This window comes from Triticum dicoccoides, chromosome 7A (assembly GCF_002162155.2).
Source record: "Triticum dicoccoides isolate Atlit2015 ecotype Zavitan chromosome 7A, WEW_v2.0, whole genome shotgun sequence".
Taxonomy (NCBI): Eukaryota; Viridiplantae; Streptophyta; class Magnoliopsida; order Poales; family Poaceae; genus Triticum; species Triticum dicoccoides.
In genome coordinates this window covers 147,371,970-147,384,670 of record NC_041392.1, presented here as the reverse complement: position 1 = coordinate 147,384,670, position 12,701 = coordinate 147,371,970, and the positions used below count along the sequence as shown (strand labels likewise).

At 47.7% G+C, this 12,701-nt stretch overlaps 1 protein-coding gene and 1 non-coding gene across 2 annotated transcripts; one reads left to right on the top strand and one right to left on the bottom strand.

The window, feature by feature from the left end:
- Positions 1 to 4,450: 4,450 nt before the first annotated feature.
- LOC119331028 (17.4 kDa class I heat shock protein-like) lies at positions 4,451 to 5,645 on the top strand. Its single transcript, XM_037604195.1, has 2 exons — positions 4,451 to 4,905; positions 5,009 to 5,645. The coding sequence occupies exons 1-2, from the start codon at positions 4,569 to 4,571 to the stop codon at positions 5,278 to 5,280; spliced, it is 609 nt and encodes a 202-aa protein (XP_037460092.1). The 5' UTR covers positions 4,451 to 4,568; the 3' UTR covers positions 5,281 to 5,645.
- Positions 5,622 to 5,782, bottom strand: LOC119334981. The gene has a single exon (XR_005161674.1). It is a non-coding gene; the product is annotated as a U1 spliceosomal RNA (small nuclear RNA).
- Positions 5,783 to 12,701: the final 6,919 nt, after the last annotated feature.

The following is a 12,701-nucleotide window of genomic DNA, read 5'->3' as shown; positions in this document are numbered from 1 at the left end:
GTTATGCTTAATACTCGCTTATGAGATTTTTCGTTTCTTGGTAGGTCGCTTCTCAATCTTTTGCTAGCCTTATTTTGCACTAAGTATGATCTCTACTTGTGCATCCAAAAACCTTTAACCCAGTTTTGCCACATGAGTCCACTATATCTACCTATATGCGGTATTCTATTGTCGTTCTAAGCAAATTTGTATGTGCCATCTCTAATTTTCAAAATAAATTTCTCTTTTGTGTGTTCATTTCGCTCGCGGAGCGGTGAGGGGTGGATAATATTTTCCATGCTAGATGTGTTATTCTCAAGATGAGTGTTTATTCACTTGTCATTGCACGAGAGTAAGGCAAAGGTATTAGGGATGCCCAGTCCCGAAATGAAAAAAATGAATTTACTTTATGTTGCCAAATAATAAATTCCTTGGAAAGTGTTGGTATGGAGGGCACCCGTGGATATGGTTAGCCATGGAAAGTGAAAGTATGGTGGAAAAAAGAATAAACTTTATTTTCTGTTTGGGGGCCGCCTATGATATATCTAAGCATGGAAAGTATTGGGAACTCTAAGTCGTTTTCGTTGGTGGGATGGATACACCTCCCAAAATGTTTTTATCTCCAAGTTTTTCGCTCTATGCTCTGGCACCTCTACAAGTCCCTACTTCCCTCTATGAAGGGCCTTTCTTTTACTTTATGCAATTTTTATTTTGAATTTGAGTCTCCATCTTCTCTTATAAAAGCACCAACTAGGAGGCAATATGATCGTACTTGAGTATAGGGTGTAGCTAATATGTGAGTGTATTTCATGAATGGATCAATGGTTGAGCATCATGGGCTAGGGATAACTTATTTTAGCGTTGATATTTTGAAAGACATGGTTGCTTGTTGATATGCTTGAGTATTTAATTATCATGTCAAAACTAGACTATTGCTTTGAACAATATAAAAGTCCAAATGTCCATGCTATAAAGAAAAGAATATGATATGACATGTTAGGCAGCATTCCACATCAAAAATTATGTTTTTATCACTTCCCTACTCGAGGACGAGTAGGAGTTAAGCTTGGGGATGCCGATACGTCTCCAACGTATCTATAATTTTTTTTATTGTTCCATGCTGTTATATTATCAATCTTGGATGTTTTATAATCATTTTATAGTCATTTTATATCATTTTTGGTACTAATTTATTGACATGGTGCCAAGTGCCAGTTGCTTTTTTTTTCCATGTTTTTTACATCGCGGAAAATGAATATCAAACGGAGTCCAAATGCCATGAAACTTTACGGAGATTTTTTATGGACCAGAAGGAACGTAATGGGCCCTGGCTGCGCCTGGGGATGCTCCGAGGAGAGCACAACCCACCAGGGCGCACCAGGAGGTTTCTGGAATATTGGGGGTATTTATAGAGCAAAGAGGCGGTCCGGGGGACAGGACCGCCTCTTTGCTCTATAAATACCCCCAATATTCCAGAAACCCTAGGGGAGTCGATGAAATATTCATCCAGCTGCCGCAGAGTCCAGAACCACCAGATCCAATCTAGACACCATCTCGGATGGGGTTCACCACCTCCATTGATGCCTCTCTGATGATGCATGAGTAGTTCTTTGTAGACCTTCGGTTCCGTAGTTAGTAGCTAGATGGCTTCCTCTCTCTCTCTCTCTTGATTCTCAATACAATGGTCTCTTGGAGATCCATGTGATGTAACTCTTTTGCGGTGTGTTTGTTGGGATTCGATGAACTTTGAGTTTATTAGCAGATCTATCTCTTTTTATATCCATGAAAGTATTTGAGTTTCTTTGATCTCTTTTATGCATGATCTCTTATAGCATCGTATTCCTTCTTTGATATTTGGGTTTTGTTTGGCCAACTTGATCTATTTATCTTGCAATGGGAAGAGGTGCTTTGTAGTGGGTTCGATCTTACGGTGCTTGATCTCAGTGACAGAAAGGGAACCGACACGTATGTATCGTTGCTACTAAGGATAAAACGATGGGGTCTATCTCTATATAAATAGATCTTGTCTACATCATGTCATCGTTCTTATTGCATTACTCCATTTCTCCATGAACTTAATATACTAGATGCATGCTGGATAGCGGTCGGTGTGTGGAGTAATAATAGTAGATGCAGGCAGAAGTCGGTCTACTAATCTTGGACATGATGCCTATGTAATGATCATTGCCTGGATATCTTCATGAGTATTTGAAGTTCTATCAATTGCCCAGTAGTAATTTGTTCACCCACCGTTTGCTATTTTTCTCGAAAGAAGCCACTAGTGAAACCTACGGCCCCCGGGTCTCTTTCTCATATTATTTGCCTTTGCGAGCTACTTTTTTCTTGCATTTATTTTCAGATCTACAAAACCAGAAATACAAAAATACTTTGTTGCACTTTATTTTATTTTTGATCTATTTACTCAATCTATTACAACTTTCTCCCGTCCACGCACCAATTTTTGGCACTGTTACCCGAAAGGGATTGACAACCCCTTTAACACGTGGGTTGCGAGTATTTGTTATTTGTGTGCAGGGGTTGTTTACGTTGTGCTGCTTGGTTCTCCTACTGGTTCGATAACCTTGGTTTCATATCTGAGGAAAATACCTATCGCCGTTGTGCAGCACATTGATGTGATTATGAGACCCAGGCATGCCAAATCCAAAGATCATGCGATGCAATTGCTTCAAGAATGATCGTGGACTTCTTAACATGACCCTGATATTGACTTGTAAGCTTTTGGACAGTTCTTCCATTTTCAATTCATACAATTAACTGATCCGAGCAAATCAAGCCACCCTCTTACTTCTGAGATTGCCAAGAGCCTGTCACAGTTGGCTCTCTCATGTACCGAGGTCCAAACACTGAGACCATGGCAGTTGTAAATTCAACCATGGCATCTCCGCATATAATCTCAGACATCCATAGGTGCACATCTCAGGAATCAGCGGCCATGCTATATGCAAGCATTCGTAGTGCGGTCGTGCACTTATGATAACAGAGAACACAATCCTTCTCATGGCGTCTTTTTTCAAGATGAAGTAGTCATCAAAGGACCGGACGCCATGATAGAGACGGTCGAAGACATTTTTTGCATATCCGAAAGCGCTGGTGAAAATTATCAATGAAGAGGGGGCAAAGTAGTCGTCCATCAGCGTCAAATGGCCGCATGCCCAGTTGCGGTTGAGCACTCGATGACCCTTAATCGATCCCTCAAAATTGAGAACATGCTCCTCCGCACACTCCGCGTCCGCAAGGACCATCTACATCATCACCGTCTCATCTGTGTAGTCCTCCTCGTCGGATGAGCCGTCGGACAACTCAACATAGTGCTCGTATATGTACGTCATATTCGAATCCATTGCTTCAAAGAAAAAGGAGCAAAAAATTAGCATGGGCATTTCACCGAACAGTTTCGGGCATGGTGTGTATCGTAGGAGCTGATGGTACCCGCGCAGCGGTCGGAGGAGATGTATGGAACGGAGGAGGAGGAGAAGTGGCTTGGAGCCCGAGTGTACCGTTGGAGGTGACGGACTCTCGATTTCCGGTAGGGGTATGGCGGGGTGGCGGGGGTGGTTGGAGCGGTGATGAAGGTAAGAGAGAGAGAGAAAAAATAGGAGGATAAAGGTGCGAGCCCGAGAAGGATTTTTAGTGGGATTTTAGATGATTCGGGGGTGTCGGAGTCCTGAGTGTATGCTATCCGGACTTTCATAAAGCTCTTCGTTTGTCTTGAATTTACGAGAAAAATGTGTCCACTTGAAGGATTTATACGCCCCGTTTGAATGGCTGAACACGTCTAAACCATTCGATCCGATTAGAGAGTCCACTGTTTTACCACCGTAGGCCTCGACCACGTACAAATGCATGACACGGACAGAAAGTATCTCGTCTCACCAAGTGGCAACCCGCAACCCCGCCAGGCGCCACTGTGGTGCATGCACGCCAGATGTAGGTGCGGTGCCAACTGCCAAGGCAGCCTCGTCGCACGCCAAAGCATCACACGAGTCGTGGCTGCGGCTAACACCTGTGCACGCAGGCGGGCACGTACACAGCAAACGTGTCAAGCCGATGCTCCACGCGGCCATGCATGCAAGCGCTTTGGGGTGCTATAAAACCGCACAGGTGGAGGCGCTCTTGCCACTACAAACAGCCCGGTAGCATATCTGTCTCGTGAGACATCGTTTCAACCAAACATCGCCGTGCGTGTCAGCCAGCCATGTCGCTCATGCCTTGGTTCAGCGGTGGCCGGGGAGGGATGGACCCCTTCTCCTCCGACCTCTGGGACCCCTTCGGTGCTTCCTGGCCCTTGGACGCCGGACGCCAAGGCGGCAGCCGCGACGACGCGACCGCCATGGCTCGCACCAACGTCGACTGGCACCAACGTCGACCGCCGGTGGATCTGGACGAGCGCGAGCGCCCCATGGCTCTTTGGCGCGAGGGCGCGCCCAGCGCGCACCGGGATCTGGTGGCCGCCGCGGCCGGAGTGGCCAGCGGCAAGCATCACAAGAGTCGTCGCTGCGGCAACACCTGTGCACGCGGGCGGCACGTACACAGCGAACGTGTCAAGCCGATGCTCCACGCGGCCATGTATGCAAGCGCTTTGGAGTGCTATAAAACTGCCCAGGAGAAAGCGCTCTTGCCACCACAAACAGCCTGGTAGCATATCCGTCTCGTGGGACATAGTGCCAACCAAACACCCACCGTGCGTGTCAGCCATGTCGCTCATGCCTTGGTTCGGCGGTGGCCGGGGAGGGATGGACCCCTTCTCCTCCGACCTCTGGGACCCCTTCGGCGCTTCCTGGCCCTTGGACGCCGGCCGCCGAGGCGGCGAAGGCGGCAGCCGCGACGACGCCACCGCCATGGCTCGCACCAACATTGACTGGCACGAGAACGACAAGGAGCACATCTTCTCCGCGGAGATACCCGGTAAGTACGTGGTGTCCCGTGTCCTTATGGTTGAGGTGGTGGCCTCGCAGAAAAGCTTTCCATCTGATCCATTGATGCTGCTGCCGACCTGCCGTGCGTGTAGGGGTGAGGAAGGAGGACGTGAAGGTGGAGGTGGAGGACGGCAACGTGCTCAAGATCAGCGGGGAGAAGACGCGGGAGGAGGAGCACAAGGGCGACGCGTGGAACCGCGTGGAGCGCAGCTTCGGGTCCTTCATGCGCCGGTTCCGCCTGCCGGAGAACGCCAAGGCGGACGGCATCCGGTGCACCATGCAGGACGGCGTGCTCAGGGTCGTCGTGCCCAAGGACGAGCAAGCCCAGAAGCAGCGCAACGTCCGCTCCATCGACATCGCCTAAACGCTCCGCACCTACGCATGCAGTCAACGGCTTCCCAGCGTGACATGCCATCTCCTCTAGTACCACTACACTATGCATGGCGGTGACAGTGTCTCTTATTTTATTGGCCTCTACTAGTAGTGGCTAATCTGTATCGTGTGTTCTATTTTAGCTTGTCTGTACTTTAAGGCTTAGGCTATTCTGTACGGTAGTTTAGAAGTGTGTTGTACTATGGGCCATGTAGCTGCCAAACATCCATCGTAAAAGGCAGTGCAAGGACGAGAAATTTGGAAGAGCGGCAGGGGCAACAGAGAAGCACAAACAATCGCTGCCAAGGACCGAATTTTAATTTTCAAAGATTGGCAGGGGCCGCGCGAACGCGTACCCCCTCTAGCACAAATTATGACGTCCACTCTCCCCGTAGGGAGATGGTAGGCCAACGCACTCAACAAGGTGCAATGTGAGCCATTGATCTAGGCCACAGCTCTTCTTGATCGGCTGTTGACCCCGTCCAGGTAAGTGATTTGCAACGTTGGCCAAGGCGCCTGTTATATAGGTGGCTCTTCGGCTGCGTCCTCCTCCCGTTCGCGAGGTGGTACTAAACCTGCGACGCCCCTGCGCTGCCCTGGTAGTTCAAGTCGTGGGCCGCGCTGGTGGTTCAGGCCGTGGGCCTATTTCTGGTCGTCATTTGATAAGAATTGGGCTCTAAATTGCTAGGCCCAGTAGTTCCTTCTGGCAGTAGTTTCCCTTTTTGCTGGAATCTACTGGTTTGCCTCGGGGAAAAAAAACTACTGGCGGAAGTTCAATTCGTAATTTCGCACCTAAATAGTACTTCCTCCCTTCCTAAATATTTGTTTTTCTAGATATTTTAAATGGATACCATACACGAATGTATGTAGACATATTTTAGAATGTAGATTTACTTATTTTACTCCGTATGTAGTCACTTGTTAAAATATCTACCAAGACAAATATTTAGTAATGGAGGGAGTACAGTTTTGCTCAGAACAGAAATACCTAATACTAGTACTGTACTGTTTTCTCTCGAAAAAGCAGTATTCTTATTGGAAAAATGACAAATCAAATGTTTGGTGAATACGTAATATAGATGTGTGCTGGAACAATTTTGCCAAGGATTTAGTAATTTTCACTACAAAAAGTAGGATTCATTTTGTCCATCCGAACTAAGTTTCAATGGATGCACGTGCATAATGTCACCTGGTTGCTCCCAAAGCACATGGTGTTGGAATTTTGCTAGTAGGCTTTGGTTCAAAGCTCAACTAAAATTCTGAAATTCTTTTGGTCCATTCATGCATACATGTGAGTGAAGTGAGTGAGACTAAGGATGTGTTTGGTACAACCAAAGGTAGCGGGACTGGTAATGGAATCAGGTAGAGGTGGAATCACGGCGTAATAGGAGCATTTGCTTTTCTGTTTGTTTCATGCATGTAAAGGTATCAAGTTACAGAGCTAACATGATCTGCTGTGTAATCAGATTGCAAAAAGCAAAACATCTCATAGAATCGAAGTCAGGAACAAGCTAACATGATCTTGACGACAATTAACTTGAGCAATAAACAAATCATGGAAAGGAATTTGGCCGGCGAGCAGATCGGGGGTGGGGGTTCCAAGGAAGAGGGATAAGAAGGGGTCATCCTCAAGCCCGTCCTTGTCGGCGTCGATGGGGTTCCTCACTAAGATGCAGGCCATGGAGGCATCTCCGGCGACTGGAAGGAGGGAAGTGGTGGCACTAACCGGTGGCTAATAAAGCGAAGGGATCGGGGCAGCCTGACGGGCGACTTTGGACGAGGCGGAGAGGATTGTGGGGAGGCGAGGAAAAAGAGTGGGGCTCGGTTCGGTAACGCAACTTGATTACGGTGGGGGGTGGGCGGTATCGAGCGCAAGTGTGACGGGACTCGTTTACGGTGGGAGCCGATTACGGTGCTGCGTTACCAAACGCGCATAACGTTTTCAGATCACGCTGTAATCAGGTGACGGGCAGAAATCATCCAACCAAACACCTCCTAAAGTTTAGTTCCACCCTGGAAGTTGAGAGAGAGTTGCACCATTTTATAAGGTGAGCTCTTCTACTACTTGTATGAGCATGAGAAGAGGAGACCTACACACGCGCTCCTCCTCGCTCGCCACGCCACGCCTCGTCACGAGGTGCAATGAGTCATTAATTAATAATTAACGAACGCGTTAATTACTGAACCGTTTTCGATTCTTTTGGATCGTGACGACTCGGACGTGGGGTTTACTCCCCCGACCTACCCGACCCGCACTATATAGTCAGGTAGACGTCTACCCTAGCCGCCGCCGCTTCGTATGGTTTCTCACCACCGTTCCAGATCATTGCGCCGCCAAGCAAGTCTTCTCCATCCCTCCTTCCGGCGTGCACCGCGAGAAGGGACAGCAGGCCTCCAAAACCCCGCCTCTCATGATCCTGTACGGGAGAGGGGCGATCAGGTTTTTGGGGAGCGCACTCGCGCGACTGCTGGCAGCGACGACTTCACGAACGACGACTTGTTCCCCGACCTCGGCAACCTCGTCCTCGATGACATGGGCGACAACGTCAACGCCGGCGGTGCTGCACCCGCTGCACCGTATGTGATTCTATCCTTCCTGTTCGAGATCGTGGTAGAATTCATGCTTCTAGTATGTACCCTAGATGTGATATGTTCATCTGCTATGCTAGTTCGCATGATTAGTTTAATCTCTGCTGATGTGGTCATGATTTATCTTCTGTTTATTCGGATTAAATCTCGTAGTAATTTGCTCATATTTCCAACAATCCAAAAACCTGATTATAGGCAATTTACTCCGAGTGGTTTTGCTGCGCATCTGAAGCCGCTTGCCTTTAAGGGGGCGCAATATAAGAGGTGGCGCACGAGAGTAGTCTACTGGTTTCAGACCATGGGCTGCTATGATGCCACCAAGGGCAAGCCTGAGGGCGATCTTAATCCAGCACAGCTGGAAGCTTTTGAGAAGATCGATACTCTCTTTAAAGGCGCTCTTCTGAGTGTTCTTGATGACTCCATTGTGGATTCGTATATGTCGTTTGACAACGGCGAGGACATGTGGGCTGCGCTCGAGGCCAAGTTTGGTGCCTCGGACGCCGGCAGCGAGTTGTACGTCATGGAGCAATTCTGTGACTACAAGATGACTGATGAGCGCCCTGTTGTACAGCAGGTTCATGAGATACAGTCGCTCGCAAAAGAACTTGAGTACTTCAAGTGTGTGTTGCTGGACAAATTTGTTGCCGGAGGCATCATTGCCAAGCTTCCACCTTCGTGGAACAATTTTGCTACTTCCCTGAAACACAAGAGACAGGAGTTTTCCGTTGCGGATCTCATTGGTACTCTTGATGTTGAAGAGAAGGCGAGAGCAAAGGACACACATGCTCGAGTTGCTGAGGGAGGTTCTAGTGCCCACATGGTACAGAAGAAGAACTCCCAGCCCAACAAGTTCAAAAATAATAAGAACAAAACTCAGGGCAAAGGCAAGTTTGATACAAAGAACAAGCCATCACATTCTACCAACTTCAAGAAGAATTCTCATAAGAAGGGGAAGGGACTTTGCCATGTCTGCGGTGATCCTAATCACTGGGCTCCGAAGTGTCCTAACCGCTTTGAGGAGCGCGAACATGAGAAGAGTGGCAAGTCCGCTAATGTTGTCATCGGTGATACTGATATGAAGGAATCAGGGTATGGTATTTTTCCTACCATCCTTTCAGTATTTCAATCCCCTGATTGGTTAATTGACACTGGTGCCAATGTACATGTTTGTGCTGACGCCTCCATGTTTTCTTCTTACCAGGCAACAGGGACTTCACCCATGCTGATGGGGAACGGGTCACATGCCATCGTTCGAGGTGTTGGTACGGTCGATCTGAAGTTTACTTCGGGGAAGACTGTGCGTCTGAAGAACATTCATCATGTGTCGTCCATCAATAAAAAAATCGTTAGCGGTTCCCGTTTATGTCGAGATGGTTTTAAGTTGGTTTTCGAATCCAATAAAGTTGTAATTTCTAAGTGTGGACAATTTGTTGGAAAAGGCTATGAGTGCAGAGGCTTGTTCCGCCTATCTTTGTCAGATATTTGCACTAAAGTTATTAATAATGTTTGCCACAATAATGAGTCTGATATTTGGCATTCACGACTCTGTCATATTAACTTTGGTTGCATGACGCGGTTAGCCAATATGAATTTAATTCCGAAAATCTCTACTGTCAAAGGCTCCAAGTGCCAAGTATGTGTGCAAGCTAAGCAACCTCGCAAGTCACGTAAGACTGCAGAGGCAAGAAACTTGGCGCCACTAGAGCTTATACATTCTGATCTTTGTGAGATGAATGGCGTGTTGACAAAAGGTGGAAAGAGATACTGTTGGGGAACGTAGTAATTTTAAAATTCCTACGTACACGCAAGATCATGGTGATGCATAGCAACGAGAGGGGAGAGTGTGATCTATGTACCCTTGTAGACCGACAGCGGAAGCGTTAGCACAACGCGGTTGATGTAGTCGTACGTCTTCACGGCCCGACCGATCAAGCACCGAAACTACGGCACCTCCGAGTTCTAGCACAAGTTCAGCTCGATGACGATCCCCGGACTCCAATCCAGCAAAGTGTCGGGGAAGAGTTCCGCCAGCACGACGGCGTGGTGATGATCTTAATGCACTACCGTCGCAGGGCTTCGCCTAAGCACCGCTACAATATTATCGAGGACTATGGTGGAAGGGGGCACCGCACACGGCTAAGAATATGATCACGTGGATCAACTTGTGTGTCTAGGGGTGCCCCCTGCCTCCGTATATAAAGGATCAAAGGGGGGGTGCGGCCGGCCAGGAGGAGGGCGCGCCAGGAGGAGTCCTACTCCCACCGGGAGTAGGATTCCCCCCTTTCCTAGTTGGAATAGGATTTGGGAGGGGGAAAGAGGAGAGAGAGAAGGAAGGAGGGGGCGCCCCCCCTCTCCTTGTCCTATTCGGACTAGGAGGGAGGGGCACGCGGCCCAGCCCTAGCCACCTCTCCTCTCTTCCACTAAAGCCCACTAAGGCCCATATACCTCCCGGGGGGTTCCGGTAACCTCCTGGTACTCCGGTAAAATCCCGATTTCACCCGGAACACTTCCGATATCCAAATATAGGCTTCCAATATATCAATCTTTATGTCTCGACCATTTCAAGACTCCTCGTCATGTCCGTGATCACATCCGGGACTCCGAACAAACTTCGGTACATCAAAATGCATAAACTCATATAACTGTCATCGAAACCTTAAGCGTGCGGACCCTACGGGTTCGAGAACAATGTAGACATGACCGAGACACGTCTCTGGTCAATAACCAATAGCGGAACCTGGATGCTCATATTAGCTCCTACATATTCTATGAAGATCTTTTATCGGTCAGACCGCATAACAACATATGTTGTTCCCTTTGTCATCGGTATGTTACTTGCCCGAGATTCGATCGTCGGTATCTCAATACCTAGTTCAATCTCGTTACCGGCAAGTCTCTTTACTCGTTCCGTAATACATCATCTCACAACTAAATCATTAGTTGCAATGCTTGCAAGGCTTATGTGATGTGCATTATCGAGAGGGCCCAGAGATACCTCTCCGACAATCGGAGTGACAAATCCTAATCTCGAAATACGCCAACCCAACATGTACCTTTGGAGACACCTGTAGAGCACCTTTATAATCACCTAGTTATGTTATGACGTTTGGTAGCACACAAAGTGTTCCTCCGGTAAACGGGAGTTGCATAATCTCATAGTCATAGGAACATGTATAAGTCATGAAGAAAGCAATAGCAACATACTAAACGATCGGGTGCTAAGCTAATGGAATGGGTCATGTCAATCAGATCATTCACCTAATGATGTGATCCCGTTAATCAAATAACAACTCTTTATTCATGGTTAGGAAATATAACCATCTTTGATTAACGAGCTAGTCAAGTAGAGGCATACTAGTGACACTCTGTTTGTCTATGTATTCACACATGTATTATGTTTCCGGTTAATACAATTCTAGCATGAATAATAAACATTTATCATGATATAAGGAAATAAATAATAACTTTATTATTGCCTCTAGGGCATATTTGTTGGAAATATGCCCTAGCGGCAATAATAAATTGGTTATTATTATATTTCCTTGTTCATGATAATCGTTTATTGTCCATGCTAGAATTGTATTGATAGGAAACTCAGATACATGTGTGGATACATAGACAACACCATGTCCCTAGTAAGCCTCTAGTTGACTAGCTCATTGATCAATAGATGGTTACGGTTTCCTGGCCATGGACATTGGATGTCGTTGATAACGGGATCACATCATTAGGAGTATGATGTGATGGACAAGACCCAATCCTAAGCCTAGCACAAGATCATGTAGTTCGTATGCTAAAGCTTTTCTGATGTCAAGTATCATTTCCTTAGACCATGAGATTGTGCAACTCATGGATACCGTAGGAGTGCTTTGGGTGTGCCAAACGTCACAACGTAACTGGGTGGCTATAAAGGTACACTACATGTATCTCCGAAAGTGTCTGTTGGGTTGGCACGAATCGAGACTGGGATTTGTCACTCCGTGTAAACGGAGAGGTATCTCTGGGCCCACTCGGTAGGACATCATCATAATGTACACAATGTGATCAAGGAGTTGATCACGGGATGATGTGTTACGGAAAGAGTAAAGATACTTGCCGGTAACGAGATTGAACAAGGTATCAGATACCGACGATCGAATCTCGGGCAAGTACAATACCGCTAGACAAAGGGAATTGAATACGGGATTGATCGAATCCCCGACATCGTGGTTCATCCGATGAGATCATCGTGGAACATGTGGGAATCAACATGGGTATCCAGATCCCGCTATTTGTTATTGACCGGAGAACGTCTCGGTCATGTCTGCATGGTTCCTGAACCCGTAGGGTCTACACACTTAAGGTTCGGTGACGCTAGGGTTATAGACATATTAGTATGCGGTAACCCGAAAGTTGTTCGGAGTCCCGGATGAGATCCTGGACGTCACGAGGAGTTCCGTAATGGTCCGGAGGTAAAGATTTATATATGGGAAGTCTTGTTTTGGTCGCCGGAAAAGATTCACGCATTATCGGTATTGTACCGAGAGTGCCAAAAGGGGTCCGGGGGTCCACCAAGGGGGTCCACCTGCCCCGGGGGGGCCACATGGGCTGTAGGGGTGTGCGCCTTGGCCTATATGGGCCAAGGGCACCAGCCCCAAGAGGCCCATGCGCCAAGAGATAAGGGAAAGGAAGAGTCCTAAAGGGGGAAGGCACCTCCTAGGTGCCTTGGGGAGGATGGACTCCTCCCTGGCCGCACCCTTCCTTGGAGGAAGGGCCAAGGCTGCGCCCCCCCTCTCCCTTGGCCCTATATATAGTGGGGTAAAGGGAGGGCAGCCACACCTAAGC

Bases quoted from the DNA above. Each gene is read 5' to 3' on its own strand.
- LOC119331028 (XM_037604195.1), top strand. From the start codon at position 4,569: ATGCAAGCGCTTTGGAGTGCTATAAAACTGCCCAGGAGAAAGCGCTCT. The intron at 4,906-5,008 runs GTAAGTACGTGG...CCGTGCGTGTAG, and splicing joins CTTCTCCGCGGAGATACCCG to GGGTGAGGAAGGAGGACGTG.